Genomic DNA, 27,128 nt, shown 5'->3' on the forward strand with positions numbered 1-27,128 from the left:
CCTTTAATGCGTAGCGTATATTAAACGCATTGTTTTTATACAGGCATCTGAGTTGTATCTGGGGGTGGAAATATTCCCTTCTCTTTTAAACGTCTTTGATAGTTGGCAGAGTTGTTTTTTCAAAGAGACCCCTAACTGCAGAGTCTGATACTAAACACAGGAATGAATCGCACTCACAGACTGAGTACACATCCTAAGCCACAGCAAACTCCACAGCCCTGAACACTGACAGGCAGCTGCAAAGTTCCCAGCAACCCAGGCAGTTAACCCCAGAGCAGCCTGGGTGACAGGCCCGCAGGGAAGCATTACAAACATTATCTGTGTGTTGCGTGTGTTGTGCAGATTCTGATACTGTTAAACATACAAGAGGTTCGCCATCTGCCTCCGGACTGGTACCTTTACTGTGGCTTATTGTGTCTGCTGGAGGAGTGTAAGCTAGCTGGAAAGCTCTGGTTCCCTTTTGCACAATTGAGTGCTTCTCGTTTGTGAGTATATCTCCATTGTTGGCTTTTTGGATTGCTGATTTACACCATTGGAGCGCCCTTTTTCTTTTTCTACTACACCTTAAGAATAGTTTCCCATATCTCTATATTTACAAAAGGAAGATTAAACACAGTTTTGAACTTGGCAAAACACGTGGCTTATTCCATTCCTTAGATATTACATCAGAAGAAGGGTAGACAGCAGTTTCAAGACTGCCTTAAAAAGTTGGCAAATTTATTTAACCTGCTGCTTGTCTGTAGAATGAGAATCCTATTCTTCCAAAGCAATTAAAACCTTGTGTAACAGTGTGCAAGTATATATTTGGCTAACAAAAACAAAGCACAGCAAAGAAAGGGTAATATAATGTATCCCCAACTTTTAGAAAAGCTCTGACATGATCACTACCGCCACTGGCCCTGAGAGCTTCTCACAAGCCAACTAAAATGGTTGCCACATTTCAGAAAAGGGGTGGGGGATTAGGGAACAAGGGCATAAAAAAAAAAAAATTAGCACACTCACACTACTAGTAAGCTCTAAAACCGAAAACTAGATGTCAAAACCCTGAATGTTAGCGCAGGTAAGTAAAGGAGAAGATGTAATTGCAAGGGAGGAAAACAGTCTGTGTTAAAGTCTCCGGGGACACAAAAAATGCTAAAGCTGCTTGCACTAAATTGGAAAGTGCCTAAAAGTTCTTCAAAACTGCTATACAAGTTGTGTGGTGTATGAGTATATGTCTCCTAACTAGTCGAATTGTATGTGCATATTCAAGCTAATAATGGTGGGCTATAAGTTGCATTTTTACTTCCCTGTCAGTTACTTGGTCTATTGTGCTTACCTCATCTACAAACAACTGTTTCCAGTAGACGGGGCCATCCAAGGCAGTGCAACTACAGTGCCAAGGATCTCACAATTTCTTTCATCAGATGGTGAAGTCCATGAGTGGAATTACAGTCCAGTTCACTAGGAGGAGGAAAACGTACCACTACATACCAGAGCTTAAATCCCCCCCACTCTCCCTGAATCCTTTAGTCAAATGTTTGCCTCTAACATTGAGATGCTGATCTACATATCTTTGATAGGGGCTCTCTAACCTAGTGACTGTAATCCCACTCATGGACAGCACCATCTGATGAAAGAAATTGGGAACATGCCACTGTCCAAAAACAAAAAAAAGAGTTCTGCTCAAACATTAAGGCCCAATTCTACACAGGCATGCACTTCCTGTTAGCTTAAAAAATAAACAGCTTTAAAATAACCTTCCACATGCTCAAAAAATATTTAACATATTTAAATAGTTCATATTTAAATTTGACTTTAAGGGTGATTTTTACATAACAAGCAATATTAAAACACATTGAAACATACAAGTATGGTAGAATATTGACAAGACAAACTGCTTACAACAGAGTAAACTATAAAAACTTAAAGGGGCACTGAACCCACATTTTTTCTTTTGTGATTCAGATAGAGCATGACATTTTAAGCAACTTCCTAATTTACTCCTATTATCAAATTTTCTTTATTCTCTTGGTATCTTTATTTGAAATGCAAGAATGTAAGTTTAGATGCCGGCCCATTTTTGGTGAACAACCTGGGTTGTCCTTGCTGATTGGTGAATAAATTCATCCACCAATAAAAAATTGCTGTCCAGAGTCCTGAACTAAGAAAAAAGCTTAGATGCCTTCTTTTTCAAATAAAGATAGCAAGAGAATGAAGAAAAATTGATAATAGGAGTAAATTAGAAAGTTGCTTAAAAGTGCATTCTCTATCTGAATCACAAAATATTTGGGTTCAACGTCCCTTTAAATTATGCTTACCTGATCATTTTCTTTTCTTCAGACGGGGAGAGTCCACAGCTGCATTCATTACTTTTGGGAAATACAGAACCTGGCCACCAGGAGAAGGCAAAGACATCCCAGCCAAAGGCTTAAATACCTCCCCTACTTCCCTCATCCCCCAGTCATTCTGCCGAGGTAACAAGGAACAGTAGGAGAAATATCAGAGTGAAAAGGGTGCCAGAAGAACAAAAACAAAAATTACAGCCGCCCCACTTAAAAAACGCAGACGGGGAGCTGTGGACTCTCCTTGTCTGAAGAAAAGAAAATTATCAGGTAAGCATAATTTAAGATCAATACAATACTTTTGGGAAAACAATACCCAAGCTATAGAGGACAAAGAATGCAAAATGGGCGGGTACAAAAGGCGGCCCACTCTGAGGGCACCACAGCCTGAGAACACCCAAACTCCCGACAAAAAAACTGCTTCATCAGAAGCAGAGGGGACAAAAAGGAAAAAGGCCCAAGTAACTGCCCAACAGTTAGAACCAGCAAGGCCCTTGATAGAGACCACTCAGAAACATTAGATTCGACCGAGCCTAAAGGCCTCTGAGGAGACAAAAAACACAATTTATGCTTACCTGATAAATTTCTTTCTTTTGCGATGTACCGAGTCCACGGTTTCATTCTATTATCCTTCCTAACAGGAAGTGGCAAAGAGAGCACCCACAGCAGAGCTGTCTATATAGCTCCCCCCTTAACTCCTTACTTGTGGGATACCAATACCAAAGCTTTAGGACACGGATGAAGGGAGGGACAAGACAGGAACCTAAATGGAAGGCACCACTGCTTGCAAAACCTCTCTCCCAAAAATAGCCTCCGAAGAAGCAAAGTATCAAATTTATAAAATTTGGAAAAGGTATGAAGCGAAGACCAAGTCGCAGCCTTACAAATCTGTTCAACAGAAGCATCATTTTTAAAAGCCCATGTGGAAGCCACCGCTCTAGTGGAGTGAGCTGTAATTCGTTCAGGAGGCTGCTGTCCAGCAGTCTCATAAGCCAAACAGATGATGCTTTCCAGCCAAATGGAAAGAGAGATAGCCGTAGCCTTTTGACCTCTACGCTTTCCAGAGTAGACAACAAACAAAGAAGGTGTTTGACGGAAATCTTTGGTTGCCTGCAAATAAAACTTCAAAGCACGAACCACGTCCAAGTTGTGCAACAGACGTTCCTTCTTAGAAGGAGGATTAGGACACAGAGAAGGAACAACAATTTCCTGATTGATATTCCTGTTAGTAACAACCTTTGGGAGGAACCCAGGTTTGGTACGCAAAACCACCTTATCAGCATGGAAAACAAGATAAGGCGAGTCACATTGTAATGCAGATAGTTCAGAAACTCTTCGAGCTGAAGAGATAGCAACTAGAAACAGAACTTTCCAAGATAGAAGCTTAATATCTATGGAATGCATGGGTTCAAACTGAACCCCCTGAAGAACTTTAACAACTAAATTTAGACTCCATGGCGGAGCAACAGGTTTAAACACAGGCTTGATTCTAACTTAAGTCTGACAGAAAGCCCGAACGTCTGGAACATCTGCCAGACGCTTGTGAGTTAGAATAGACAAAGCAGATATCTGTCCTTTTAAGGAACTATCTGACAATCCTTTCTCCAATCCCTCTTGGAGAAAAGACAAAACCCAAGGAATCCTGATCTTACTCCATGAGTAACCTTTGGATTTGCACCAAAAAAGATATATACGCCATATCTTATGATAGATTTTCCTGGTGACAGGCTTTCGAGCCTGAATCAAGGTATCTATGACCGACTCGGAGAAACCCCGCTTTGATAAACTCAAGCGTTCAATCTCCAAGCAGTCAGTTGCAGAGAAATTAGATTTGGATGCTTGAACGGACCTTGAATCAAAAGGTCCTGCACTCTCCTGTTTGATTCTGGCAATCAGACGTGGAAGGAGAGGGAATGGTGGAAACACATAAGCCAGGTTGAACGACCAGGGTACTGCTAGAGCATCTATCAGTACTGCCTGAGGATCCCTTGACCTGGACCCGAAACGAGGAAGTTTGGCGTTCTGACGAGACGCCATCAGATCCAATTCTGGTGTGCCCCATAACTGAACCAGTTGAGCAAACACCTCCGGATGAAGTTCCCACTCCCCCGGATGAAAAGTCTGACAACTTAGAAAATCCGCCTCCCAGTTCTCTACCCCTGGGATATAGATTGCTGATAGATGGCAAGAGTGAGTCTCTGCCTATTGGATTATCCTGGAAACTTCTATCATCACTAAGGAACTCCTTGTTCCCCCCGATGATTGATATAAGCCACAGTCGTGATGTTGTCCGACTGAAATCTGATGAATCTGGCCGAAGCCAGCTGAGGCCACGCCTGAAGAGCATTGAATATCGCTCTTAATTCCAGAATATTTATCGGTAGGAGGGCCTCCTCCTGAGTCCACAAACCCTGTGCTTTCAGGGAATTCCAGACTGCACCCCAGCCCAGAAGGCTGGCGTCCGTCGTCACTATAAACCACGCTGGCCTACGGAAACATATTCCCTGGGACAGGTGATCCTGTGACAACCACCAAAGAAGAGAATCTCTGGTCTCCTGGTCCAGATTTATCTGAGGAGATAAATCTGCATAATCCCCATTCCACTGTTTGAGCATGCATAGTTGCAGTGGTCTGAGATGTAAGCGAGCAAACGGAACTATGTCCATTGCCGCTACCATTAGTCTGATTACCTCCATACACTGAGCCACTGACAGCCGAGGAATGGAATGAAGAGCTCGGCAGGTGTGAGACTTGGCTAGTTGGAAAGTCGACGCTTGAATAAGAATGTTGTCTAGATAAGACGCCACTGCTATGCCCCGTGGCCTTAGAACCGCCAGAAGGGACCCTAGCAACTTTGTGAAAATTCTGGGAGCCGTGGCCAACCCGAAGGGAAGAGCCACAAACTGGTAATGCTTGTCCAGAAAGGCAAACCTGAGGAACTGGTGATGATCTTTGTGGATAGGAATGTGTAGATACGCATCCTTTAAGTCCACGGAGGTCATACACTGTGTGCAGAATTATTAGGCAAATGAGTATTTTGACCACATCATCCTCTTTATGCATGTTGTCTTACTCCAAGCTGTATAGGCTCGAAAGCCTACTACCAATTAAGCATATTAGGTGATGTGCATCTCTGTAATGAGAAGGGGTGTGGTCTAATGACATCAACACCCTATATCAGGTGTGCATAATATTAAGCAACTTCCTTTCCTTTGGCAAAATGGGTCAAAAGAAGGACTTGACAGGCTCAGAAAAGTCAAAAATAGTGAGATATCTTGCAGAGGGATGCAGCACTCTTAAAATTTCAAAGCTTCTGAAGCGTGATCATCGAACAATCAAGCGTTTCATTCAAAATAGTCAACAGGGTCGCAAGAAGCGTGTGGAAAAACCAAGGCGCAAAATAACTGCCCATGAACTGAGAAAAGTCAAGCGTGCAGCTGCCAAGATGCCACTTGCCACCAGTTTGGCCATATTTCAGAGCCGCAACATCACTGGAGTGCCCAAAAGCACAAGGTGTGCAATACTCAGAGACATGGCCAAGGTAAGAAAGGCTGAAAGACGACCACCACTGAACAAGACACACAAGCTGAAACGTCAAGACTGGGCCAAGAAATATCTCAAGACTGATTTTTCTAAGGTTTTATGGACTGATGAAATGAGAGTGAGTCTTGATGGGCCAGATGGATGGGCCCGTGGCTGGATTGGTAAAGGGCAGAGAGCTCCAGTCCGACTCAGACGCCAGCAAGGTGGAGGTGGAGTACTGGTTTGGGCTGGTATCATCAAAGATGAGCTTGTGGGGCCTTTTCGGGTTGAGGATGGAGTCAAGCTCAACTCCCAGTCCTACTGCCAGTTTCTGGAAGACACCTTCTTCAAGCAGTGGTACAGGAAGAAGTCTGCATCCTTCAAGAAAAACATGATTTTCATGCAGGACAATGCTCCATCACACGCGTCCAAGTACTCCACAGCGTGGCTGGCAAGAAAGGGTATAAAAGAAGAAAATCTAATGACATGGCCTCCTTGTTCACCTGATCTGAACCCCATTGAGAACCTGTGGTCCATCATCAAATGTGAGATTTACAAGGAGGGAAAACAGTACACCTCTCTGAACAGTGTCTGGGAGGCTGTGGTTGCTGCTGCACGCAATGTTGATGGTGAACAGATCAAAACACTGACAGAATCCATGGATGGCAGGCTTTTGAGTGTCCTTGCAAAGAAAGGTGGCTATATTGGTCACTGATTTGTTTTTGTTTTGTTTTTGAATGTCAGAAATGTATATTTGTGAATGTTGAGATGTTATATTGGTTTCACTGGTAAAAATAAATAATTGAAATGGGTATATATTTGTTTTTTGTTAAGTTGCCTAATAATTATGCACAGTAATAGTCACCTGCACACACAGATATCCCCCTAAAATAGCTATAACTAAAAACAAACTAAAAACTACTTCCAAAAATATTCAGCTTTGATATTAATGAGTTTTTTGGGTTCATTGAGAACATGGTTGTTGTTCAATAATAAAATTAATCCTCAAAAATACAACTTGCCTAATAATTCTGCACTCCCTGTATATTGACCCTCCTGGATCATTGGAAAATAGTCCGGATGGTCTCCATCTTGAAGGATGGGACTCTGAGGAATTAGTTTAGGATCTTGAGATCTAGGATAGGTCTGAAGGTTCCCTCTTTTTTTGGGAACCACAAACAGATTGGAGTAGAACCCCTGCCCCTGTTCTGTTTTTGGAACTGGGCAGATAACTCCCATGATGAATAGATCAGCTACACAGCGTAAGAACGCCTCTCTTTTTGTCTGGTTTACAGACAATTGAGAAAAATGGAATCTCCCCCTTGGAGGAGAATCTTTGAAATCTAGAAGATACCCCTGGGTTGGAGTCCTGAACGTCTCTTGCCCAAGCCTGAGCAAAGAAAGAAAGTCTGCCCCCTACTAGATCCGGTCCCGGATCTGGGGCTACCCCTTCATGCTGTCTTGGTGGCAGCAGCAGGCTTCTTGGCCTGTTTACCTTTGTTCCAAGCCTGGTTAGGTTTCCAGACTGGTTTGGATTGAGCAAAGTTCCCCTCTTGCCTTGCAGCAGGGGAAGAGGAAGCGGGACCACCTTTGAAGTTTCGAAAGGAACGAAAATTATTTTGTTTGGTCCTCATCTTCTCTAAAAAATAGAAGAGAGGAGCGCGGACTCAGATTCTCAGAGCGTGCTCCTCTCTTCTATTTTTTAGAAAACTTGCTTACAATCAAGGTCTGTGGAATCACCTGTTTAAGAGGAGCTGCTGGAGCCTTTTGCATTACTTGACTTTATACCAGATTGGATCAAGTATAAGGAAGATCCTTTGTACTTGTATTACCGGATTCGGTGCTATCTATATTTGTAAATTTGCACATATATATTTGATAAATCTGTATTTTTAGGTGTTTATATTATTTACAGTATTTATATTATTGTCGCAATTCAGGTCATTTGCGCTACTTTGGTGTGTGTTACACACCACAATTTGTGTTATATTGGTCCTCATCTTATTTGACTTATCCTGAGGTAGGGCATGACCCTTTCCTCCAGTGATATCTGAAATGATCTCTTTCAGTTCAGGCCCGAATAGGGTCTTACCCTTGAAAGGGATGGTCAAAAGCTTAGATTCTGAGGACACATCAGCCGACCAGGACTTAAGCCATAACGCTCTACGCGCTAAAATGGCAAAACCTGAATTCTTAGCCGCTAATTTAGCCAGATGAAAAGCGGCGTCTGTAATGAAAGAATTAGCTAGCTTAAGAGCCCTAATTCTATCCAGAATATATCTAATGGGGTCTCCACTTGAAGAGCCTCTTCCAGAGCCTCAAGCCAAAAGGCAGCTGCAGTGGTTACAGGAACAATGCATGCTATAGGCTGGAGAAGAAAACCCTGATGAACAAAAATTTTCTTTAGGAGACCCTCTAATTTTTTATCTATAGGATCTTTGAAAGCACAACTGTCCTCAATAGGTATAGTTGTACGCTTAGCTAGAGTAGAAATAGCTCCCTCCACCATAGGGACTGTCTGCCATGAGTCCCGCACAGCGTCTGATATGGGAAACATTTTCTTAAAAGTAGGAGGGGGAGTGAACGGAATACCTGGTCTATCCCACTCCTTATTAACAATTTCCGAAATCCTCTTCGGGACTGGAAAAACATCAGTGTAGATAGGAACCTCTAGGAATTTGTCCATTTTACACAATTTCTCTGGAACTACAATAGGGTCATAATCATCCAGAGTCGCTAAAACCTCCCTGAGCAATAAGCGGAGGTGTTCTAGTTTAAATTTAAAAGCCGTCATATCTGAATCTGTCTGAGAGAACATATTTCCTAAGTCGGACATCTCTCCCTCAGCCAGCAAATCTCTCACATCAGAACAATGTGAGGGTACATCAGATATAGCTAATAAAGCGTCAGAGAGCTCAGTGTTTGTTCTCACACCAGACCTACTGCGCTTCCCCTGCAACCCCGGCAGCTTAGATAAAACCTCTGTGAGGGTAGTATTCATAACTGCGGCCATATCTTGCAGGGTGAAAAAATTAGACGCACTAAAGTACTTGGCGTCGATTGTGCGGGCGTTAACGGTTGTGACACTTGGGGAGAATTAGATGGTCTATCCTGATTCTCTTCTGACTGAGAATCATCCTGTGACATACTTTTAGTAGCTAAAATATGTTCTTTATTGACCTTTTAGTGCATGAGGGACACATTCTAAGTGGAGGTTCCACAATGGCTTCTAAACATATTAAACATTGACTTTCCTCAATGTCAGGCATGTTGAACAGGCTAGTAATGACTACAAACAAGCATGAAAACACTTTATTTAGTGAAAAAAATAACAATCTTAAAAAACGGTACTGTGCCTTTAAGAGAAAAAAAGCATACACATTCTGCAAAAACGCCTAAACATGCACCAAATTTTTCAAAATTTTGTATGTAGGCACACAATAGGTAGTTAAGATTGCACCACACAAATTTTTAACAATTAACCCCTTAATGTCCAAACCGGATCGAAAATAGGCCCAAATACGGAAATATTTGAAAGTGTGGGGTAAAAGCTTCGATTTGGCACCAAACCTACACCAGGGCCCTCAGGAGTTAGCTTGCTGCTTGTTGTACAAAACTAAGTGTGCAACAGAGGCGTGAAAATAGGCCCCGCCCATCTCACTCGATGTTCCCAGAGCCTTAAAGATCCGCACCAGAGCGGTTATAACAAGCCATGTGGGTTCCAAGACCCTAAAAATAAGCCATGTGTGTCCTAATAAAGTTGCCCAACACGTTTATTGCCCACAAAAAATGTTAAAGCACTCCCATCCAAAAAACGTTTGCACACAAACATTTTATATTCAGTGTCAACCATATATGTGATTGGCCACATAAGCAAGCTAAGTAATGCCCTTCTTTTTAGCTCTAGGATTACTGCTTACCCTTACCCACATGGGGATACTGTCAGCCTTTCTGAAATATCACAGTCTCTCCAGAAAAAATGACTGAACATACCTCATCGCTGTATAGCATGAAACCGTTCCTCACACTGAAGTTTTCCTGTACTCCTCAGCTTCTGTGGGAACAGCATTGGACCTTAGTTACAAATGCTAAGATCATCATTCTCTAGGCAGAAATCTTCATCCATCTGCTGCCTGAGAGTCAATAGTACACACCGGTACCATTTAAAAATAAACTCTTGCTTGAAGAAAATAAAAACTAACAGTTTATCACCTCTTTCACTTTACCCTTCCTGCTTAGAGCCGGCAAAGAGAATTACTGGGGGGTGGAGTTAAGGGGGGAGCTATATAGACAGCTCTGCTGTGGGTGCTCTCTTTGCCACTTCCTGTTAGGAAGGATAATATCCCACAAGTAAGGATGAAACCGTGGACTCGGTACATCTTGCAAAAGAAACCCTACAGGCTCACAGACCGCAATAAACACACCCCCGACCAGAAGGAGGGGAATATCCACATTTTCCCTGAAAGGAAGGAGGACACAGATAAGGAAGTACGAAAGGACCCCCAGAAACCCGCAAGAACTAGGGCAATAAAGAAAAAACCCAAGAGAACTCCAAGAGAGTAAACAAGGATAAGACAGGGCAAAACCAACGAGAGACCCCACCGAACTGGCAGAGCAAAGGAAGGAAAATCCCAGACCCCCATCTGCATGGAGTCTAAGGGACTGAAGAAAAGCCCTGAAAAACTAAAGGGAGAAAGGAAGAACCCCCCTCCCCGGATAGAGCAACTGAAAGACGAACCGTTCCCAGGAGTCGCTAAAAACAGCATCAGAATAACTGAATATGCTCCGTAGAAAGCCCCAGACTTCCTGAAGCAAACGATTAAAGCACACACAAGTCGCCAACCCTAGTTAACCAAGCAAGTAAAATGCACAGGACCGTCTTCAGAAAGACAAGCTCCAAAGTAGTGCAAACCAACATTTTCCCAGAAAGGCAGAAAAGGACGGATAGAAACCAGAACCCGCAGAGAAAAACTACGTGCCGAGGAGTATCCACCGCAAAACCTCCCACCTAAGGAAGGCTCACAAGATCTAACTATGACACATGGTCAAAGATCAACAGATCAGAAAGATCCCTAACCCTCAATCTGGGCAACGGACCCAGCACAAATCAACTGGCAATGTCCGAAAAGACAAAGGAAATAAAAATTCCTGATCACGAAGACCTTCAGGAAGGAAAGGAGAGGAAATCCAGCCCCTCCAAAAAGAGTGGAAAGCTGAATATGGACCCAAAAGGTCAAGCACCAAAGAAGGAACCATCCGGCCACAACGGCCGACCCTGTACAATTATCCAAATCTCAGAGAAGAGAGGAAAATCCGCCCATAGGAACATAAGATGTCCCTGAACCGGGAAACTGGGCCGTCCCGAACCAGTCCTAAAGGGTCTGGATACAGAACCCCAAACTGTCCTGACAAAGACGAGGAACAAAAAACCTCGACACCCGGAACCGGCTCTAAACAAAACCAATAACCCCTGGGTTACCCCAATCGGAGCAGACATTGCACAACGGGCGATGCAATCACAGTCAAATCCAAGGCACCTTGGACACTGAACTCTCACGGAAGTATCCCAGACACAGAGTACTATAAAGACACCCATAGCGGGATACAAACTCCCCACCGAAAAGGTGCTAGGCAATGAAGAACGCCCCAGCTACCCCTAAAGGCTCTAGGGACAGCACCCCTAAGTCCAAAGACTAAGGTAAACATACAAGAGAACAAAGCTCAAACCTAGAAATCTGGATTGAGCAGATAACCATAGTCTCCAAGATCCTTTCAGGATCAACTTCCCATAAGCCCCTACAGCTTGAGGAATTCACGAAGGAACGAGCATCCTAACCCCTGGCAGAGGAAAATCCAAAACGCCTAAATAGAGGCGGACACAGGGAAAAAAGGAGACAACAGAATCTGCAGAGCTCCAAAAAAATGGGAGCAGACAAGATTCCAGAAGTAGAAAAAAACCAAAAAGCCCAAAACTTCCTGAAACAGATGACCAGAAGGCCAGCCCCAAGGAAAGGGGCTAAAAGGCCCAAACAGCCTCGACCCAAAGGAAGAGGTACCATCATCAAGGAACAGAGTCCAAGAGGACAATCCCAAAGGAATCTTTAAAGAGGAGACGAGTAAACACCACCAGAACCTGGCAACACGGATTTCCATGGAAACCCCGTAACTTCTAACCCACCCTGGAAAGGAGAAAAAACTCTAGCACCTGAACAAAAAGAACACAGGAGCCTACAGAGTACACCGTAGCAATATTTGAACCTCGGAAACCCCAGATAAGCATGGATAGGACAAGCAGGACTTAGCACAATCCCCTTTGATGCCCCCCCGAAGAGTAAACAAAGGACCAGCCTGGCGTCTAGAAACAAAACCAATAACTTGAACAGGAACAAGAAAACGAAACTCAAAACAAGAGTTAGCTACTCGGCACCCCAACTGGAACAGCCAAGTATAACGGGCACCACGTTTCTGATATAGGCCCCTAGGGACAGAAAACTAGTACCCAACCAAGACCAGCCTGATACGTAGGGCACCCAAGAACTGTCCAAGATCACAGAAATTCGCAACCCTAAAGGGATATACAATTTAAACAGACAAATGGCAGACATAACATGTCCTAACTTTCCATGTAACTTCCGCAGAAGCACCAATGCGACCACAAAATCGCTAGTATCAAATTCCAGAGAAGAAAATGTTTCCAAAGGAAAAACATATAACATGAGCTTCCAAAATTAAATAAAATACATCCTAACTGGATCAAAATAAAAAAAAGAGGGCAACACCCGTAGGTTAAAGCCCAAGAAGATCGGAAACACTGACAGGTCGGTCAGAGATCCAATTCTTCCAAAGCTCAGAACTGGAAGAAGATACTCAAAATAAATATACGATAAGAAGATTGATTCATCCCCTTTTGTCTAACCCTGCTTGCCGACTAGAAAGGAAGACCGATAATCCACCAACCCATTAGGACTGGGATCCTCCAGCACTGCCAAAACATGTCTTAGCAGAACACAAAGGCATGCCAGTCTATAACGAAAAGCAAGACTTACCTCCGCCGGGGGAACAAATAACCCTGGCCCGAGGGTTGAACCCCTGAAGCTTCAGAGGGAATCGCTTCCCCAGAGGGCTGATCTGAACCAGACGATCTCATACCTGACGAGCCCTGGTTAACAGAACACGGACAATATGGAAAATGTAAATGCGCCAGCGCAATTGATATGGCCATGCGGGTCCATGCTGTAACCTCTGGAGGAAACCACTGGAAGAAGATACTCAAAATAAATATACGATAAGAAGATTGATTCACCCCCTTTTGTCTAACCCTGCTTGCTGACTGGAACGGAAGACCGATAATCCACCAACCCATTAGGACTGGGATCCTCCAGCACTGCCAAAACATGTCTTAGCAGAACACAAAGGCATGCCAGTCTATAACGAAAAGCAAGACTTACCTCCGCCGGGGCAACAAATAACCCTGGCCCCGAGGGTTGAACCCCTGAAGCTTCAGAGGGAATCGCTTCCCCAGAGGGCTGATCTGAACCAGACGATCCCATGCCTGATGAGCCCTGGTTAACAGAACACGGACAATATGGAAAATGTAAATGCGCCAGCGCTATTGATATGGCCATGCGGAACCATGCCGTAACCTCTGGAGGAAACAAGCCGCCTTCCGGAGAAGGATAAACGGCGTTCGTGACACCTGCTTGCGTAGCCAAAGAAGGTTCTAGGGCGCCTCTGGGGGTAAGGAATCCCCAAGGGCGGATGGCTCTGATTCCGGAGAGCAGAGCACTAAAAAGCGGCAATCGGAACATAACTGATGGGTATGGATCACCCGGGCCCGTTCATATTCTTCGCAAGAAGTAGAATCTGAATCAGAGACATCCGTCTCCAAAAAATCATAATCCTCCATAACTTGGAGATTGTAAATATGGACAAAAAATAAACGGCACCTTACAACCCCAATGGCTGGGGCAGTCACCACCTCCTATGATCCAGACTCTAGCAAAACAGACTCTCTCCGTCGCCACACGGTCAGGAATACGGAAATGGAAGACAGAAGCGTGACCACGCCTGGTCACAAGGTGCACCGTGCAGTCCAAGAAAAAGCGTGCCAGTCCGCAAAGACCACGCAGCCTTCAATAAAGGCCTATGTTCCGAAAAAGTAACGAGCCCAAGTATCACTACACTTTAGCAGACCAAATCACCTAAACATGACTAAAGTCCCCCTGTTCAATAACCCCCCTCAGGAGATATTAACCCTTGATTCCATAAGATAAAAGGAGTCCCACTGAGACCCTGTCTATTTCTTCATACATTACATTTCCATATTGAAAGTAAAATGAAACAATCGTACCGGAATCTACGCCAAGGAACGGGAACACTGCCCTTCAAGTGTGACAGATAGTAGCGTCGCTTCAGACATGAACTTGAGAGAAGAAAGCAGGCAGCGAAACTAGTCAACCCAATTTTTTTATAGTGTGATTCAGATAGAGCATGCGATTTTAAGCAACTTTCTAATTTACTACTATTATCAATTTGTCTTCAATCTCTTGCTATCTTTATTTGAAAAAGAAGGCATCTAAACTTTTTTTGGTTCAGATCTCTGGACAGCACTTTTTTATTGGTTGATGACTTTATCCACCAATCAGCAAGAACAACCCAGGTTGTTTGCCAAAAATGGGCTGGTGTTTAAACTTACATTCTTGCATTTCAAATAAAGATACCAAGAGAATGAAGAACATTTGATAATAGGTGTAAAAAGAAAGTTGCTTAAAATGTCAAGCTCTATCTGAATCACGAAAGAAAACATTTGGGTTCAGTGTCCCTTTGAAACTCCAGACCCATTCTGAAGAGTACTACCCTCCATAAGAGACTAAACAAAAACTTCTGACACTTCTCTGCCAACCTCCTGTGACGAGAGGCAAAGAATGACTGGGGGATGAGGGAAGTGGGGGAGGTATTTAAGCCTTTGGCTGGGGTGTCTTTGCCTCCTCCTGGTGGCCAGGTTCTGTATTTCCCAAAAGTAATGAATGCAGCTGTGGACTCTCCCCATTTATGAAGAAAACAGCAAACATGCATAATAAATATTGAGGTTACTGAAGACTATTTACTTTCTTGAAGACTCAACAATTTAAATTCTGCTGATATTATCTGCTACTGACCTGAGTTCAGTTGCCGTATGATGAACTCTATCTGACGGTTCATATCCGTGTTCCCTTCCTTAATGAAGCATCGGAGGACCTCCTGCATACCCTGTGTGTTTCAAGTGTTATCATGAAAAAAACACATTAGCTTGCGTATTGAGCAAAAAATAGAAAGCAGCATTTCTATATCTGACCAAGAGATGCAGCCGAGGCAGTAATCAGTGAAGGAGTCTGGGTTTGACACTGTTGTATTATAACTTAAAGGGGTAGGTCAAAACTAAAATGTGCACAGGTGAATTTCAATTTTCAATAGAAGCATTTTTGCAATATTTTTCCATTAGCAAAAAAATGTTTCTAGTAAAAGACATTAGTTTTTAAGCAGCATACACACATATGCTGTTAGGGCAAGTGCACCAGTATTCAAGTTTAGAGAGCTGGTAGCCGTGTGTATTATGTCTGTGAATCATTTGTGCCATACAAGCCACTGCTGTCTATGCGAAGGTGCCGTGCTTAAATACTGGTGCATTGTAAATTTTAACAAACAAAATTTTCATGCAGCGCAGTTAAAGGGATACTGAGCCCAATTTTTCTTAGTTTTCGTGGTATCTTTTTTTTTTAAAAAAAAGCAGGAATGTAAGCATAGGAGCCGGCCCATTTTTGGTTCAGGACCCTGTATATAGCTTGCTGATTGGTGGCTACATTTAGCCACCAATCAGCAAGCGCTACCCAGGTGCTGAACCAAAGATGGGCCAGCTCCTATCCTTACATTCCTGCTTTTTAAAATACAGATACCAAGAGAACAAAGAAAAATTGGGTTCAGTATCCCTTTAAATTAAACATGAGTTTATATGTCAATCCCTGTTGCTGAATCTGCATTCATATTGCATATAAAGGGGACTTACCATAGCTCTGGCTTCCTCTCGTATTGAAGGCACTGCCAGAATACTGTAAAGAGCTCCATTTACATAGGGCCGAATCTGTAGGGTTAGAAAATAGAATTAAATACACTAGGTATTTACATGTTGTCAGGGAAAAAGTCCCTCAAACGTGAAAGTCATCAGGCATTTGTGTAGACAAAGATCTTTAATTTAAGCTAATGCGAAGGTTGGAACCTGCAGAGAAGGAAAATTATATGACTATAATTAAAACCCGTTTGATGTATAACCTCCAGACCTCACCATGTAGATTATTATTATTATCGGTTATTTGTAGAGCGCCAACAGATTTCGCAGCGCTAATATAGTCACATTGTTTAGTGGTTTGGATACTGGGTTGACACATTCATAAAGTTTTTATTTTTAGAGGTTTCTTTATTCTTTCTTTTTAGATTTGTGTACATTATTTTACATTATTATACAAGTACACATTAGATATATGCATGTTTTTAGAGGAATGTAAAAAAAACAAAAAAACACACATTTTCCATATTTGCTACATATGTATAAAAACAAACACCACCTTTCCTAAAAAATTAATAAACCAAGTTCAAGCAAGTAAAAATGTAGCTGATTTGTTGCTGTGGTTAAAACCATTACTCTAAAAGCTGGAAGGGCTTCAAAAACATCAAATTACAACTATTAGGTGAGAAAGGCTTCAAACGTTCAAATTTACATAATTCAATAAGGATTTAACAATGTCCTTGTAAGTTCATCCATTCCGTTGTCAAACAAAGTATGTAAGAGTCCACGGATTTCATCCTTACTTGTGGGATATCGCCTCCTGGTCAGCAGGAAGTGGCAAAGAGCTCCACAGCAGAGCTGTATATATAGCCCCTCCCTTCCCTCCCCCTCCAGTCATTCGACCAAAGTTAGGAAGAGAAAGGAAAGGCCAAGGAGCAGAGGTGACTGAAGTTTAACAAAAATAAAAACCGGTCTATAGAAAAATAACAGGGTGGGCCGTGGACTCGTCATATCGTAAAATAAATAAATTTATCAGGTAAGCATAAATTTCCTTTTCTTTTACAAGATATGACGAGTCCACGGATTTCATCCTTACTTGTGGGATACAATACCAAAGCTATAGGACATGGATGAAAGGGAGGGACAAGACAGGGACCTAAACGGAAGGCACCACTGCTTGAAGAACCTTTCTCCCAAAAACAGCCTCAAAAGAAGCAAAAGGATCAAATTTGTTAAAATTTGGAAAAAGTATAAAGAGACGACCAAGTTGCAATCTTGCAAATCTGTTCAACAGAAGCATTATTTTCAAATGCCCATGAGGAAACCACAGTCCTAGTAGAATGAGCCGTAATTCGTTCAGGAGGCTACTGTCCAGCAGTCTCATATGCAACATGGATAATACTCTTCAGCCAAAAAGAAAGAGAGGTAGCCGTAGCTTTCTGACCCCTACGTTTCCCAGCAAAAACCACAAACAATGAAAATGTTTGACGAAAATCCTTCGTCGCCTGCAAGTAAAACTTTAAGGCACGAACTACGTCCAAGTTATGTAACATACGCTCCTTCTTAGAAGAAGGGTTAGGACATAATGAAGGAACAACAATTTCCTGAATAATATTCTTGCTAGAAACAACCTTAGGAAAAAAAAAACAGGTTTGGTACGTAACACCACATGGAAAATAAGATAAGGAGAATCACATTGTAAAGCCGAAAGCTCAGAAACTTCTGCGAGCAGAAGAAATAGCAACCAAAAATAAAACTTTCCAAGATAATAACTTAATATCTATGGAATGCATGGGTTCAAACGGAACCCCTTGAAGAATTTAAAGAACTAAATTCAAACTCCAAGGAGGATCACAGTATGTAAAACACACACATATTGTCGAGCAAAACACACACTTTAAGAACCCTCACATTATATAGGGAAAAAGCGGATTTAAACACAGTCATCACCCGGCCTGCAGTGTTCTTATGTAACCGCCGGGAGATGAAGCTTACAAGGGTAAACCCAGGGAAATAAAATTACAGCTGTCTAGGCTTGTCTCCCAGGAAAGGAGAAGACACATACCTGAACAAGTAGCCCATCTCTCTAAGGGCTGTTATTCATAATGAGGGTGGCCAATGACATCCAAGCCCATTCTATCTGCTATGCCCAGGAATAAAAATGGCACTTACCTCCAACTGCCGACAGCAAAGGCAGCTCCCAGGTGTGTGAAGTCCTACTGCTCACATGGACCTGAGGATAAAAAGGAAAAATACTGAGTAAGGTCTCTCAGATTTTTCCCCTAAAAGGGCAGCATACAAACTATGGGAGGCGCAGTGAGAATAAAACCCCACAAGTTCCCATTGCTTTGAAGCCACCAAATGCTTCTCTTTTTGTATTGAAGAGATTGATTTGGTCTAGGCTAAACCCTAGACCAAAGTAGCACACTGAGGCACCACTTGAAAAATAATAAAATCTTGATTGAAGAAACTATAACTAACACCCCACTCTGCCTCTTCCTATCACTAACACAGGCAAAGAGAATGACTGGAGGGGGAGGGAAGGGAGGGGCTATATATACAGCTCTGCTGTGGAGCTCTTTGCCACTTCCTGCTGACCAGGAGGCGATATCCCACAAGGATGAAATCCGTGGACTCGTCATATCTTGTAAAAGAAATGTATTTCTTTCATAGTGGTGAGTGTCCACGAGTCATTACATGTGGGAATTCCACTTCTGACCACTAGGAGGAGGCAAAATTAACCCCAACACGCTAGACCTTTAAATCTCTCCCACTTCTCATAATTCTCAGTCAAACATATAGCCAAGTAGATGAGGAAAACAAAAAAGAAGGAAAGATAAAGCGGGTATTGGCGCCATCTGAAAAAAAGAAAAAGCGGGGCTCATGGACTTTAATCATTATAAAAGAAATTAATTTATCAGGTAAGCATACATTTTGTTTTCTTTCATCAGATGGTGAGAGTCAATGAGTCATCACACGTGGGAATATATAGATGTGTAAATCAGTATCTCCATATTAGAGGCAAAAATTTGACTAAGGGATTCAGGGAGAGTGGGAGGGATTTAAGCTCTGGTATATAGTGGTGTTTTTGCAACCTCCTAGTGAACTGGACTGTAATCCCACTCATGGACATAACCATCTGACGAAAGAAATTTTGAGATCCTTGTCACTGTGGTTGCACTGCCTTGGATGGGCTGCCTACTGGAAGCAATTGTCTGCAGATGAGGTGAGCACAATAGACAAAGGTGCTGACAGGGAAGTAAAAACACAACTATATGAAATGGTGGGGGGGAGTGAAAATAGGTACATTACTGATCAGACACTATAGCCTGCAGAACTTTCCTGCCAAAAGCAGACTCAGAAGAGGCATATATAAGTGATCGAAATTCAAAAAGTGTGCAAAGAAGACCAAGTAGCTGCCTTGCTAATCTGATTAATACAAGCCTCATTATGAAAAACCCAAGAAGTTTTAACTGCTCTAGTAGAATAACTAATTTAAATTTTGATCAGAGGCTGAACAAAGACTTGAAAATCAAGGATTTTAGCAATTTTCTTATGAAACAAAACAGAAAGAGACAAAATCTAACCCTTCAGAGAACTGGTTGGCAAACCCTTATCCAGACCCTCCAGCAGAAACTCAAGAACTTTAGGAATTCTGAAAGACTTGCAGTGACAACCTTTGCGACTACAGCATGCAAAAAGAAAAAAAATTCCAGACCTTATGATAAATACTTCAAGTATCAAAAACCATGTTAGAAAAAAACTCTCTGAGACAGCACTAAGCATTCAATTGCCATGCTGTCAAATTAAAAGTTTTGAGATCTCAATAAAAAAGGACCTTCTTAAAGGAAGCCTCCAAGGCAGGCATGAAGACATTTGAAAAAGATCCACAAATCAAATTAAAATAGCTGATGATTGTTTCTGATTGATATTGGCTATTACCCTGGATAGCAACACAAATGGAGAAAATATATAAATCCGGTTGAGCAACAAGGAAACCACTAGGGCATCTATTAGACTCGCCAAGCGCCCCAACACCTGGTATTATACTGAGACAGTTTGTGATTCAAGCGAGAGGCCATGAGCTCTATTTCTGGCAGACCCTAATGTATCATAATCTGGTCGAACCGAGACTGGTAACTGAGAAAGTCTGCCTCCTAATTGTTCACACCTATAATGTGGATAGTAGAACTCATGCAATGAGGATGTTCTGCCTAGCTGATGATGTGGGGGTTCCTCCCTTATGATTGCAACATGCCTCTGCTGTGAAATTGTCTGACTAGAATCACAGAAAAGAATCCTGTCGGATATCAAACCAACTCTAGAGAGCTCTGAAGATTCCAGAAACTCCCTATGCTTTTGGAGACCCCCAGACTGCAGTCCAACCTTTGCAGGCTGGCATCTGTGGAAAGTAATACTTACACTGGGCAAATAATGTAGGCCTCCTGAACCAAGGACTGGTGAATTTGCCACCAAGTTAGGAACGGTCTTATCCTGTGATAAGAACAGGATCCTCTGAGACAAATCCTCATTTGAGTGTCAGATGAAAAGAGGGAGCCTGAACCAGACAGTCGTCCAAGTAAGAAACTACAGAGAGATTCACTGAGCTTGAACTACAGACAACCGTACTCACAGCACTTTTGTAAACAATCTGGGTGCTGTAGTCAGACCAAAAGGGAGGGCCACTTATTGATAATGCTTGTCTCAATTATTTGACATGATCCCTGTGAATAGGGATTTGTAAATAAGCATTTTTTTTAAGTCTATGGTAGACATAAACTGACCCTCCTGCACTAAAGGAAGTAAAGTATGAACTTTCAGGAATTTGTTTAACCCCTTAAGGACCAGCGACGTACCCTGTACGGCTCTATTCCACAAAGCCTGCTGGAGGGAGGGCATTAATAGCGTGTTCTTGCTAGACTTGTGCTATTATGTCAAGAAAAAACCCTTAACGACCAGTGACATACAGGGTACATTGTGGTCATTAAGGGGTTAAGGTTTTGAGATCCAAGACAGGCAGAAAAGTACCCTCTTTTCTTTGAAACAATAGAGATTTGAATCAAACCCTGCTTTAATTCTTAATTGAAGCTGTAGAAATAAATCCCATTAATTCTAGATCTCACAAATTTTGGCACTTTAAAGGATCCCAAACAATCTTTGCAGAGGAGGCCTTGATGAAAGCTCATTCGATACCCTTGGGAAATAATTTGCAATACAAAGGATCCTGAACAGTTCTCTAACAAGCCTTCCCGAAGAGACTCAATATGCCCCCCATTAGAGTTTGGTTTGGCATGGGAGCGCACCATCATGTGGTCTTGGAGGATAAGGAAGATTTTTTGAACTGTTTGTTTTTTTCGAAACAAGAATGGCTGGACTTCCAGGAAGATTTAGAGTAGTCAGAACTCTGGGCAGAAGGGGAAGCTTTCTGAGCATCATTGTCGAAAGTAATTATAACGCCCTGCCATCTCTAAGCTTACCTGTTATTATTTATTTTTTTTAATCTTGAGACAGAAAATCCCGTACCCCTAATGACTGTGGCAATAATAGCATCCAGCCCAAGGCCCAAACAGAGATTTACCCTGAAAGGGGAGAGAAAGCAATCAGCAGACCAAGACTTAAGCCACAAAGCTTGCAGCTGATGCATCACACTTAGCATTAATGCAAATAATTTCCAATGCTGCATATTTGCTGTTCTCAGAAGATTAATGAGATACTAAATCTCATCCAAAGTATTTTCCCAGAAACAAGTTCAAAAAGGTTGTCATACCAAACAGCAGTAGCAGCGGCTACACAGGCAATACTGACTGCGTGTCGAAACATAAAACTTGCAAGTTGAAAAGGCTGCCTATAAAAAAATATATAGGTTTTTTTTCTACCTAAAGGATCATTAAAAGAAGAACTATACTCCTAAGCAATAGCTGCATCCACTTTAAGAATAGTTTCTGAAATCTCTGTATTAACAGAAGGAAAAGAAAGTATAGATTTAAACTTAGAAGATGGAACAAAATTAATAACTGGCTTCTGCCATTCTGAATCAGGCACAGAAAAAGAGGAAGGCTACTTGGGAACTACCTTAAAGAATTGATCAATCCTCTTAACTGGATGCTTAACTGTGGCAGTACAATGAATCATCTACCTCTAAAGCAAATAAAACTTCCTGCAATAAAGCACAAATATGTTTAAGGCCAATATTAAAAGACACATCATCTGCCACAGCAGCAGGGTCCAGAGACTCAGAAAGACTTTACTCAGAAAAAGATTCCTCAGAGTCAGAAGCATCCTTACCATCAATGGGTAACTTAAAGGAGCCGCTTCTAAGGGCAGTCCCTATAAAGAGCAAAGAAGGACCACCTTTAAATCCTTGCAAACGTCTGGGCTTAACAGCCGGAGGCAAAACAGTTAATACCTCATTAAAAGCAAAGAGAATACACTCCTCAAGTTTTAAAGAAACCCACCTGAGCCTATTGCCCTCACTGCTTTAATCTACTTACCCCTCTCACCCTGATCCTACTCCCCCCTCAGTAAGTACCAACATGTCATTCTGCCTGTCATTTTCATTTCTATCCTATATTATAAAAGGCCAAGTGTTTGTCTGAAGCCGTCATGCGCAGTAGAGACAAACACTTGGCCTTGAGATAGGGAGCGCGAGGTAGACAGCATACAAGCAGCTGTGAGATAGGGAGCGCAAGCTACTCAACAGATGTGAGGTCTGCTGCGTGAGAAGCGGCAACGCGCTCCCCAGACCTCACAGCTGTTTGTGGCCTTCGGGAGCGTCGCGAGGGGCGTGGCCGGGCGTCGTGAGGGGCGTGGCCGGCGGTGTTGCCGCGATGGGGCGTGGTCGGGCGGGTCCCGCGAAGACAGAGCCAGAGAGGGAGCAGGAGGGGGGGGGGGGGGGGGGGCAGGGGGCCAAAGAGAAGGGGGGGGGGGCAGAGAGCCAAAAAGAAGGGGGGGGGCAGAGAGCCAAAAAGAAGGGGGGGCAGAGAGCCAAAAAGAAGGGGGGGATAGAGAGCCAAAAAGAAGGGGGGGGGCAGAGAGCCAAAAAGAAGGGGGGGGGCAGAGAGCCAAAAAGAAGGGGGGGATAGAGAGCCAAAAAGAAGGGGGGGGGCAGAGAGCCAAAAAGAAGGGGGGGGCAGAGAGCCAAAAAGAAGGGGGGGGGGGCAGAGAGCCAAAAAGAAGGGGGGGGGGCAGAGAGCCAAAAAAGAAGGGGGGGGGCAGAGAGCCAAAGAGAAGGGGGGGGCAGAGAGCCAAAGAGAAGGGGGGGGCAGAGAGCCAAAGAGAAGGGGGGAGGGCAGAGAGCCAAAGAGAAGGGGGGGCAGAGAGCCAAAAAGAAGGGGGGGGGGCAGAGAGCCAAAAAGAAGGGGGGGGGCAGAGAGCCAAAGAGAAGGGGGGAGGGCAGAGAGCCAAAAAGAAGGGGGGGGCAGAGAGCCAAAGAGAAGGGGGGAGGGCAGAGAGCCAAAGAGAAGGGGGGAGGGCAGAGAGCCAAAGAGAAGGGGGGGCAGAGAGCCAAAGAGAAGGTGGGGGCAGAGAGCCAAAAAGAAGGGGGGGGGGCAGAGAGCCAAAAAGAAGGGGGGGGCAGAGAGCCAAAGAGAAGGGGGGGGGCAGAGAGCCAAAGAGAAGGGGGGGGGGGCAGAGAGCCAAAGAGAAGGGGGGGGGGCAGAGAGCCAAAGAGAAGGGGGGAGGGCAGAGAGCCAAAGAGAAGGGGGGGGCAGAGAGCCAAAGAGAAGGGGGGGGCAGAGAGCCAAAGAGAAGGGGGGGGGCAGAGAGCCAAAGAGAAGGGGGGGGGGGGGGGAAGAGAGCCAAAGAGAAGGGGGGGCAGAGAGCCAAAGAGAAGGGGGGGGGGCAGAGAGCCAAAGAGAAGGGGGGGGGCAGAGAGCCAAAGAGAAGGGGGGGGGCAGAGAGCCAAAGAGAAGGGGGGGGCAGAGAGCCAAAGAGAAGGGGGGGGGCAGAGAGCCAAAGAGAAGGGGGGGGGCAGAGAGCCAAAAAGAAGGGGGGGGGCAGAGAGCCAAAGAGAAGGGGGGAGGGCAGAGAGCCAAAGAGAAGGGGGGAGGGCAGAGAGCCAAAGAGAAGGGGGGGGCAGAGAGCCAAAGAGAAGGGCGGGGGGCAGAGAGCCAAAGAGAAGGGGGGGGCAGAGAGCCAAAGAGAAGGGGGGGGCAGAGAGCCAAAGAGAAGGGGGGGGCAGAGAGCCAAAGAGAAGGGGGGGGGCAGAGAGCCAAAGAGAAGGGGGGGGGGCAGAGAGCCAAAGAGAAGGGGGGGGGCAAAAGAGAAGTGGGGGGGGGCAGAGAGCCAAAGAGAAGGGGGGGGGGCAGAGAGCCAAAGAGAAGGGGGGGGGGCAGAGAGCCAAAGAGAAGGGGGGGGCAGAGAGCCAAAGAGAAGGGGGGGGGCAGAGAGCCAAAGAGAAGGGGGGGGGGCAGAGAGCCAAAGAGAAGGGGGGGGCAGAGAGCCAAAGAGAAGGGGGGGGCAGAGAGCCAAAGAGAAGGGGGGGGGGGCAGAGAGCCAAAGAGAAGGGGGGGGCAGAGAGCCAAAGAGAAGGTGGGGGGCAGAGAGCCAAAGAGAAGGGGGGGGGGCAGAGAGCCAAAGACAAGGGGGGGGGTGCAGAGAGCCAAAGACAAGGGGGGGGGGGGGCAGAGAGCCAAAGAGAAGGGGGGGGCAGAGAGCCAAAGAGAAGGGGGGGCAGAGAGCCAAAGAGAAGGGGGGGGCAGAGAGCCAAAGAGAAGGGGGGGCAGAGAGCCAAAGAGAAGGGGGGGGGCAGAGAGCCAAAGAGAAGGGGGGGGAGAGAGAGCCAAAGAGAAGGGGGGGAAGAGAGCCAAAGAGAAGGGGGGGAGAGCCAAAGAGGAAAAAGAGCCAAAAAGGAGAGAGAGCCAAAGAGGGGGGAGAGAGAGCCAAAGAGGGGGGAGAGAAAGCCAAAGAGGGGGGGGGGAGAGAGCTAAAGGGGGGGAGAGCCAAAGAGGGGGGAAAGAGAGAGCCAAAGAGGAAAGAGAGCCAAATAGGAGAGCAAAAGAGGGGAGAGAGACAAAGAGGGGGGAGAGAGAGCCAAAGAGGGGGGGGCAGAGCCAAAGAGGGGGGGGGGAGAGAGCCAAAGAGGGGGGGAGAGCGCCAAAGAGGGGGGAGAGAGCCAAAGAGGGGAGGGGAGAGCAAAAGAGGGGGGGGAGAGCCAAAGAGGGGGGGAGCCAAAGGGGAGGGGAGAGCCAAAGAGGGGGGAGAGAGAGAGCCAAAGAGGAGAGAGAGCCAAAGAGGGGGGAGAGAGAGCCAAAGAGGGGGGAGAGAGAGCCAAAGGGGTGGGAGAGAGAGCCAAAGGGGGGGGGGAGAGAGAGAGCCAAAGGGGGGGGGGAGCCAAAGAGGGGGGAGAGAGAGAGCCAAAGAGGAGAGAGAGCAAAAGAGGGGAGAGAGCCAAAGAGGGGGGGGGGAGAGAGCCAAAGAGGGGGGGGGAGCCAAAGAGGGGGGGGGGAGCCAAAGAGGGGGGAGGAGAGCCAAAGGAAGGGGGGCAGAGCCAAAGAGGGGGGGGGAGCCAAAGAGGGGGGGAGAGAGCCAAAGAGGGGGGGGAGAGAGCCAAAGAGGGGGGGGAGAGCGCCAAAGAGGGGGGAGAGAACAAAAGAGGGGAGGGGAGAGCAAAAGAGGGGGGGGGGAGAGCCAAAGAGGGGGGGGGGAGCCAAAGAGGGGGGGAGCCAAAGGGGAGGGGAGAGCCAAAGAGGGGGGAGAGAGAGAGCCAAAGAGGAGAGAGAGCCAAAGAGGGGGGAGAGAGAGCCAAAGAGGGGGGAGAGAACAAAAGAGGGGGGAGAGAGACAAAGAGGGGAGGGGAGAGCAAAAGAGGGGGGGGGGAGAGCCAAAGAGGGGGGGGGGAGCCAAAGAGGGGGGGAGCCAAAGGGGAGGGGAGAGCCAAAGAGGGGGGAGAGAGAGAGCCAAAGAGGAGAGAGAGCCAAAGAGGGGGGAGAGAGAGCCAAAGAGGGGGGAGAGAGAGCCAAAGGGGGGGGGGAGCCAAAGAGGGGGGAGAGAGAGAGCCAAAGAGGAGAGAGAGCAAAAGAGAGGAGAGAGCCAAAGAGGGGGGGGAGAGAGCCAAAGAGGGGGGGAGAGAGCCAAAGAGGGGGGGGGGAGAGCCAAAGAGGGGGGGGGAGAGCCAAAGAGGGGGGGGAGAGCCAAAGAGGGGGGAGGAGAGCCAAAGGGGGGGGGAGAGCCAAAGAGGGGAGAGAGAGCAAAAGAAAGGATGGAGAGAGCCAAAGAGGGGAGAGAGAGAGAGCAAAAGAGGGGAGAGAGAGAGCAAAAGAGGGGAGAGAGGGAACAAAGGAGAGGGGGGAGAGAAAGCAAAAGAGAGGGGGGAAAGAAAGCAAAAGAGAGGGGGGAAGAGAAAGCAAAAGAGAGGGGGAAGAGAGAGCAAAAGAGAGGGGGGAGAGGGCAAGGGGTGGGACCGCTGTTCTGAAAAAAATGGCCCGTGTACACGGGCTTTAGTACTAGTTTAATATATTTAGCATTAAATACTTGCAGCCTTCTTTTCTTCTGCTGGAAGGTGCCATAAGGTATATATTCTGTACTACTCTTTATACAGTAGAATGTTTTTGTTAAGAGCATATTGTGCAATTGCCCTGAAGTGTGTGTAATTTATAAAGATGAAGCAAATGAAAAAGCTATTGTTAAAAGTAATACTGTTCCCAGTGTTATTAGATTGTGAATATAATTTATTAAATGAGGGGACCTCTGTCCTGCACCAGAATTATTTTGTTCCTATGAGTTTCTTCCCTGGGGTCTGGGTGGCTCTACTGAGAGTAAATTGATAAGTTAGACAACTTTGAGTAGTAGGAAGAAATAGGATTAGGAAGGTGCTTAGTGATAGTTAGGAAGTTACCCCCCACCCCCCCCCCCCCCCCCCATCCATACCAGTCCTGCTCCAATTATTTTCTGTAAAGTGATTTTAATTGGAATTTCATTTGGATCCTAGTGCACTAACCTACTGCATGGCCCCAGCCCCCAGGCTGGTTATAAATAAATCTTAGCTGCATCCCCTACTTGCAGTTGCTCTGAGTTTTCCAAAATTATTTCCAGACAGTACTAACTCCTTCTAGAAGTCTGCTACTGCTTGCTTGGTTCTGGACTAGTCTAGACTAGAGGCATGGTGCATGCAGTCATGTGAAGGGCAATGGGGTATTTTAGGTTTGTATTGAGAGAAAATGGGTTTACTCAGAAGCTCTAGTTTCTGTCAACACTTGAAAGCCAAAATGCATGTTTGAAACCGTTTGAGAGATATAATATGCACA

At 45.1% G+C, this 27,128-nt stretch overlaps 1 protein-coding gene across 3 annotated transcripts in view; it reads right to left on the reverse strand.

Annotated features, from left to right (window-relative positions):
- Positions 1-27,128, reverse strand: part of ARMC9 (armadillo repeat containing 9) — a 935,599-nt gene that overhangs the window by 265,829 nt on the left and 642,642 nt on the right. For all 3 annotated transcript variants that reach the window (XM_053710306.1, XM_053710304.1, XM_053710305.1), the window contains 2 exons: positions 15,889-15,963; positions 15,005-15,095 (listed from right to left, as the gene is read on the reverse strand). In XM_053710306.1, coding sequence (XP_053566281.1) covers positions 15,005-15,095; positions 15,889-15,963 — 166 coding nt within the window. The remainder of the gene's footprint in view (positions 1-15,004; positions 15,096-15,888; positions 15,964-27,128) is intronic.

The sequence above is a fragment of the Bombina bombina genome, chromosome 4, assembly GCF_027579735.1.
Source record: "Bombina bombina isolate aBomBom1 chromosome 4, aBomBom1.pri, whole genome shotgun sequence".
Classification (NCBI taxonomy): domain Eukaryota; kingdom Metazoa; phylum Chordata; class Amphibia; order Anura; family Bombinatoridae; genus Bombina; species Bombina bombina.